The sequence below is a fragment of the Branchiostoma floridae genome, chromosome 12, assembly GCF_000003815.2.
Source record: "Branchiostoma floridae strain S238N-H82 chromosome 12, Bfl_VNyyK, whole genome shotgun sequence".
In the NCBI taxonomy this organism is placed as follows: domain Eukaryota; kingdom Metazoa; phylum Chordata; class Leptocardii; order Amphioxiformes; family Branchiostomatidae; genus Branchiostoma; species Branchiostoma floridae.
Genome location: NC_049990.1, coordinates 11,870,736 through 11,878,560, shown reverse-complemented (window position 1 = coordinate 11,878,560; position 7,825 = coordinate 11,870,736). Strand labels below are relative to the sequence as shown.

The 7,825-nt window shown below is 37.8% G+C and overlaps 1 protein-coding gene across 1 annotated transcript in view; it reads right to left on the bottom strand.

The window, feature by feature from the left end:
• LOC118428132 (deoxyribodipyrimidine photo-lyase-like) overlaps positions 1-4,514 on the bottom strand; it is a 12,690-nt gene extending 8,176 nt beyond the window's left edge. The window contains exons 1-5 of the mRNA XM_035838115.1: positions 4,424-4,514; positions 3,515-3,767; positions 1,898-2,253; positions 1,026-1,171; positions 188-370 (exon numbers count right to left, since the gene is read on the bottom strand). Coding sequence (XP_035694008.1) covers positions 188-370; positions 1,026-1,171; positions 1,898-2,253; positions 3,515-3,699 — 870 coding nt within the window. The 5' untranslated portion in view covers positions 3,700-3,767; positions 4,424-4,514. The remainder of the gene's footprint in view (positions 1-187; positions 371-1,025; positions 1,172-1,897; positions 2,254-3,514; positions 3,768-4,423) is intronic.
• Positions 4,515-7,825: the final 3,311 nt, after the last annotated feature.

The window sequence follows — 7,825 nt, the reverse complement described above, 5'->3', positions numbered from 1 at the left end:
AGCTTTATGTTACTGTTTTATGCCAACGGAGGAATCTGCTTGGAGATTAACATTAACCCACAGCAAAAAAACGCTATGGAACTGATCACAAAAAAAAATCATTAATAGTCCTTAATGATTGCTGAAACAGGAAACTCTACCTGTGACTTTAATGTGAATCTGTCTCTAAATGTGACACTATGTTTACCTGGACAAAAGAGACATCCCTGGGTAGTTTAGCGGTCACGTCGCGAACCCATTTCAGGGGTGTCCTGAGAGGTGAGAAGTCTGTTACCACCCCTCCGATGTTCATCTCTGTAACAAACTGAGGAAGGACGTCCACAGCATAGCCAGTCAGGAGATGGAAACTGATGTCCAAACTTGTCAGCTCCTGATTCAGAACACACAAGAGTTGTTGTTGTTAACTTATCAATTGACTTATTAATCAACAGCAACTAACCAAGGTTTGGTCACAGAAAGTCTCCAATTTAAAGCTACTACACAAACAGCATCTTTAAGATAAGTCAGCAAGTAGAAACTGATGTCCAAACTTGTCAGCTCCTGATAGAGAACACAAGAAAGTTGTTGCTGTTGTTAACTTATCAATTGACTTATTAATTAACAGAAACCAAGACTTTAAGCCACAGGAAGTCTCTTATTCAAAGTTACTACTCAAACAGAATCTTTGCAATGGTGTATATTAGTGTTTAGGACTATGTATGGTGACAATACCTCTTGCAAGGATCCTATAAGAACAGCCATTTGATACTTTGTTCTTTCCTTCATAAGAAAAATCATCATACTAATGATATTCATAACAAAGAAAGTGCAAAGGATGCCTTAACTGTAAGCATTTGAAAAACTATTAACTACATTTTAACCAATTGACAATTTAACAAAATGAATGTATTATGTCTTATAGTTATATGAAGATCTCTTCCACTCGAGGCATATTACACATTCAAGCAGTTACACAACAATTACTATGATAAGACAAACAAGAAATCAGTACATTGATTTTGATGCAAAAAAATCTTTTTTTTTACCCTTTCCACCTCCTCCAGCCCCTTGAGCATGAACCCGTAATGTCGGATGTTTGCATCCAGGAACTTTGGCACCAGACAGAAGCACACGTACAGGGGGACCTTGTGTTTCATGGCCAACTGTTGGGCATACAGCATGGCCCAGTTATCTGTAAATAAAAACAACAACAACAATGCATGAGCTTTTGATACCAACAGATGAAATGTAAAATACATTAAAGTTTGATCATTACTACTGCTGGTTTTGAGTATTCTTGTGTTTTAGTGTTCTTGTAATACTTGCAACTACAAAAGTCAGCGCTGAAAATAAATAGTAAAGGACTAAAGGTGTTTCTTAATCTATTGTTTCCATATTCATTTTGAGTTAAAACAAAAAGTTTATTTACCGGTATTCATTCATTCATTTATATCAGAACTGAACTTTTTGTTGTGCTGTAAATTCCTTTACTTTTGCACGCCTATTTTTGTAATTGAAGGGGAAAGGAGGTTTCCATTGCATTTTAAGTTCCCAGTTTTAACAATTCTATCATAGTACAAAAGCAATACATTTGAAATGCATATTCCCATTGTCAATGCATTTGTGGTGGAAAGTTCACCTTGAAATAAAACCATCATGAACATTCTCAAGATTTTCAAGACACTAGGTCACCTTTTCCGTGGGGTAACCGTTATCCGTTGTTCTAAAAACAGGGTATTTGGGGATATCAAGTCAATGGATGATGGTTTCAAACTGAAATGTTTCCAACATACTGCTTCTATTTTGAAAATATTACAATTTGAAACCACCGTCTGTCAACAGGAATTATCCCATATAAATACCCTGTCAAGCAACGTATATAGTACCCTGCAGATATAAGTGAACCAGCATTACAGACCTTGTACTCTCTGGTCCCGGGACATCCAGTATACAACTCCACCACAGTCAGGTTTAAACTCCCGGTTCACGGACAGCTTCCTGCATCTTCTCTCATTGAAGTTGAATTCCATAACCGAGGAACAAACGCTCCTCCTCTGGTCTGCTAACTGTTCCAAGAAATCTTTACTCCCTGCTCCGAAACTCAGAATTTTACTGCCTGATTCTATTTTCGTCATCTTGGGAGGTCCGCCCGTGGGTTGGTGGGTGCGCTGGTTTGGTTTGCGCCCACCTCGTTGGTTACGTCCTCCGCCTCTGCTGTGGGAACCTCGCTGATTGTGCCCACCACCTCGATTACCTCCCCAACTGTCCTTGTACCTTGGAGTAAATGATACCAACGACACATCATTTGAATGAAAGTTCATCTGTGACAGTAATTGCACAAATATTATATATATTTATATGCTATTTCTGTACCCCAAAAAATTACTATTCCACAAGTTTTTGATTAGTCATCTGATCCTCAAGTGAAAATCACCAATCACAATTTTTTTTTTATTCAATCGTAGTCTCTATGGTGTTATATCACTTTATTTCAAGAGCGAGGCTATTGACACACCCAGTGTGTCGAAACCACTAAAATGAGGAAATCTTACGATTATATTTGACAATCAACACTCTGAAAATACAAATGGCATCCTGTGTCCATTATCAACCCAAAATACGATCTTTTTCACGTGTTTACGGCACAATTTTAAACATCGGAATCTGGTATCATATAGGGTGCTAGTTTTACTGTCACCGCATGTGATCATGGCAGCCATGTTGGATCGGTTAGGAACACGTTTTCAGATGTGTTTACCGACGAATTCCTGCCGTATTGGAGAATTTTCGGCCTCAAAACTTATATCACTAAGGAAGCAAAGTTATTTAGTTGTTGTTTTACCTCCATTAGTTTTAATGTGAAAGAAATATTCTTCCGAGTCGCCCCCGATAGCGCCGGAACCACACGGCCGAAAATTATGACATGTTTTGTGGTCTGAGTTATTTTTGGTTTATATTGTTAACAGAAACTTTAAAAGTTGTTTATATATAAAATATTCTTATATCAAATGGATGTTTAAAAAGGGACAAGAAAAATTGAAAAAAAAAATTGAAAAAAACTCCGGCGCGGACTCGAACCGGGTCGGAGCTGTAATCACCAATCCCCGGGTCATCGTTTTAACCACTACGCTACGCCAAACATACACGATGAAGGCTGTATTAACAGGTATCCAAATCTAGGGCATAACTTGAATTCGTTCATTCATTCCAAGATTCAAAGATTCCAATGTCTAATCTTCCAAACAATGTCTAATCAACTATTGCTTGTGTAAAATAATGCCGGAAAGGCATGTTACAAGCTCTGATTGGCTGACTGGCATCTCGGTGTGTCAATAGCCTGTTTGGCTATTGGCACACTGAGTGTGTCAATAGCCACAGCGTTATTTCAAAGTTGCAAGTATACCAACTTCTTTGCTAAAAAGTAAAAGCATGATGGAATGAATAGTAACAAAACCTTAACTTATGAAGTCATATTGTAGTTAATATACAATGAATATATAATATATCAACAAATGAATGTAATAAAAAGACTAACCAGGATGGCGTCCAGGCTCCGCCTTCTGACATGTTTCTTGAAGACCCAGTGATGGACGTCTTGGGGTGAACAAAATTGTTTTTCCTGGAGAAAATGAAACTCGACGAAGCAGCTCTGTATAGGAAGTTGCTGGGCTGCAAGATCGACTTCGTTGACAAACCAAAGATGAGGAGTTCTACTCGCATTGATGTCTCGAAGTGTCTTCAATATATTTCAGTTGTTACTTGACTGAGGTAGGTGAACTTTGAAGGTTCTGAAAAAGAAACACTTAGATTTAGTAAGCAGAATTTGAGTTACATAAACGAACTTCTCAACTTATTACATAACGGGTAATATTCATACCTCGGTTAAACGCTGTATGGCAATTTATCTTAACTTAAGAGTAGAGTAGAGTAGAGTTTCTTCGGCCAGGTAGGAAACGGCTGGTTCCATTTTAGGCCGCTCTTCACTTTTTATGTCACAGTCATCACAATCTTAAGCCAGAATATTACGTAAGATACCAATAGTACAGTATATTTTTTTTAATTTATGCAACTGACAACAAATGTCTCGAAGTTTAGAAACGACGAACATTAATTGCATTCAATCCCATACAGTGTTGAGTTTCAAAGATGATAAAACAACAATATAAGAATGGAATAGTATAGTTTTTTCAAAGATTTTAAGACAGAAACACATACCTTTTACTGTTATCCAACACCCGTTATACAACAAGCTCGTGTTATGCAATTGAAAGCGACGCCCCCCTCCCCATTCAACATAAATACGCCAATCGCTCTTTCTACCGTGCAAAATAAACGGTTTTCTAATTTCATCATGTTTCTAGATTAGTTGGGGAACTCGAAGTCTCATTTGATGAGCTCAAGAAGGTTTCAACTGATTGCAAATCCATGAAGGACCGGTACTTACGGAGGCCTCTGGTCGACACGTCCGGGACCCGCCAAACAGCTGTTCCTGTATGCTAATCAGTTTCAATCCTCCCGCCTTATATCTCCTTATAAGGGGGTTGTCAATTTGGACTAGTCCACCGCATATGGGAGGGACAGGTCCTGTGCAAGATTTTAAAACATTAATGTATGCTTGTGTGGCTTTACCTACAGCTGTGGGCTTTACGACTTTACCTTCTTCACTTTACGTAGATTTATTTTATTTTTTCAAAGGTGACTATGGAAGCTCTTTAAATTGATTGTAATAGAAGATAAATCTTGAGCAGTAAAATTAGAATTAAGGGTGTGCTTAGACCACTTGAAAATAGTATGCATGTACAGGCCAGAGCTCAAAATTTGAATTTGGGGACAAGGTGCACAGAAAATTTGAGTGCATAGAGTCAATTTAGAGTCACCGAGAGGGTACCCTGGATATCAGAGTACAACTTAGCCGGCTAAGGGAATTACGCCTTCACAACTTAGCGGGCTAAGGGAATTACGCCTTCACAACTTAGCCGGCTAAGGAAATTACGCCTTCACAACTTAGCCGGCTAAGGGAATTACGCCTTCACAACTTAGCCGGCTAAGGGAATTACGCCTTCACAACTTAGCCGGCTAAGGGAATTACGCCTTCACAACTTAGCCGGCTAAGGGAATTACGCCTTCACGTAGCGGCGGCGTTTTTCCCCGGGCCGCTAATTCGATTTACGGAGCTATGTTGCTAGGGGCCCGGGAAAGAACCTTAGCCGCGAGCGCTGTTCTCTGGAGAACAGGATACCGAGAGGGTTTTGAAATAATATTTGTAGTAAGTTTGAACTATTCTAAGTAAAAGAATACTTTAGTCACTAAAGTTCTAAATTGTTCAAACAATTGAAACTAAAAGTTTGGACATGCTTGAACCTATCTAGATATGTTGGAAACATTGGGAACCTAATGGTACAAATATGACAAATATTTCTTAACAATTTAGAAACGTCTATGTGCTTTTGCGATTGTAGGAACATGTTCTCACATGTTTCAAAAATTTGTGTCATTTTTTCCTTCCATAAAAGACTTTTATTACCCCCATAAACCAAGCTGCTAAGTTGGGTCTTTTGTTTGGGTCTTGTATTTTTAGATTTTCTTTAGTGGACACTGGTGATTCTTTTGTGAGAGGCTGTCAGACAGACACAATTTCCTGTACTTGGCAGGGATGTGTGAATTGCCCTCCTCCCAGCCCAATGACCCAGTTTCATCATATTGTTTCAATGTTCGAACTTCAACATGGGATCACATGTGATCACAAATGATGAATCTATGTTGGAACAGTTTAGAAACTATCAGAAATAATGAATTTGATGTTAGAAATGTTTCTAACATGTTTGAATACTATAGAAAATATTTAGAACATCACAATGATGTTATAACCAGTTCTAAACAATTACTTATCACAATTAGAATGTAATAAAGATTTCCTAAATGTTGGAACAAAAGGCAAGAAACACCCTCTTGGAAATGTGGAATGGACTCTAACATAATATAAAGCAAACATGTCAGCAAAACGTACAAATTGAAGATCTTACTTCAATCTTTAAATCATAAATTCTGTAGCATCTAAATCTAAGATTCTAAATCATAAATTCTCTACATGTAATTCTGAACTACTACTATTCAAAGAGAGAGTCAGAAAAGAGAGAAGAGATAGAGCTTGTAGAGTAGAAGAACTTGTACCTGACATAGAAATACATATATAGTTCCACTTCTACTACTTACCTTAAAGTCATCTGAGTCTCCGATGCATGTAAAACTATGTATGTATGTATGTATGTATGTATGTATGTATGTATGTATGTATGTAGTTTTATGTATACATGGCTTATGATATTCACTCATCTTTCGTTATAAATTTTAGATAAAAGACGCTGACTCGGTTGAATTTGGAATGGAGATTTTATATCAACAGCACGTACTATACAACTGAAGCTAACCAATTGACTGTACTATACAACTGAACCTAACTCAATCTTCATTTCTCGTTAATTCAGTGAACCGACGTTATAAACCATGCAGTTAAAGTAGCTAAGAGTAGTTTTAAAAATCGTCTAAAAGTCACTGAGAACGACTTGACCGCCTTAAACTACCACAGTTACACTTGTATCTTACTATAACATGGAGTACTGCCCTACAAGGCACATGCTAATGGCTATCGATAATCAACATGTTAAGATATTTATCTTCCATGAATAGCACTACCTAAACTCATATATTCAGGTCCGGATTCAGCAGTTCAGGTTTAGGCATTGACTTGTAAGTCCGGACCTGAACCCATCATAGCATATTATGTGTGCGAAAAAAAATTGAGGGGGAGGGAGGGTGGTACATATAACATTACATGTTAGCATGAATTGACATGCAATGTGAAAAACACATGCAAATTATATGAAGTAACTAGAGTTCGGGGACCTCATACCTCCATGAAATATTTATTGCTTTTTTGTGGATGGTATGTATGTTTATAGTCGGTTGTATTTGAGAGTAATGGTTATATGATATAAATGTTATGGGAAAGTAGTGGTGTATTTATTTAATGACACAGAGGATGTCCATCTGATTAGTAATTATCAAAATGTGACACTTAATTGTGTAATGCGCGTTTAAGAGGTCGACGGCATATGATAGCGTGGTGTTCCTTAAGCTTGATGTTTGGCATTTAAAATGTCTAAGGTTGTCAGCATTATTGAGGTTCGACTATGTGCCTCAGAGCTGTGTGGTGGGAGGAAGTTGGGAAACTCAGAAAGAAGAAGGGATGTGGCCAACTTTAGTCAGATGGTGATTTGATTTTCCACCAATATGTCATAACATCAGCTGTTCACACGGTACAAAAATGAGATGCACACTTTCCTCTGACAGCCCTACACCAACTGTAAGATGAATACTTGGCGCCAACCCCGTCTGCTAAAAAACAAGTACCATTGGCTACGAAAGAGACAACTAACAACTAACAACTGTCCCTTATCGTAACAAAATCAGAACATCTGTATCGCCCATAAAACTTCTGACACCCAACCCAGATGAGAGGACCTAATGGCATTTTAATCACCATGTCACTCAAATCAGCAGTACAGTATGTGAGACATCCATACCTGTTAAGCATTATCGTTAAATGTACCTCAACTTCTTACAATTATACTTACGCTTCACATCTCCATGATATCCTAAGCAGACATAAATAAAACTAATTATCATATTAAAAAAACTCGGGGTTCCCCAAACAGCTGTCACCTCACCATCTGCTTGGAGCTAAGCCATTAACAAACACATAAAGCACGATGCCTGTACCAATATATCTCAAATATAGGGGTGATTTCTGATATTATTACATCGATTATAACGACAGATACGGCTC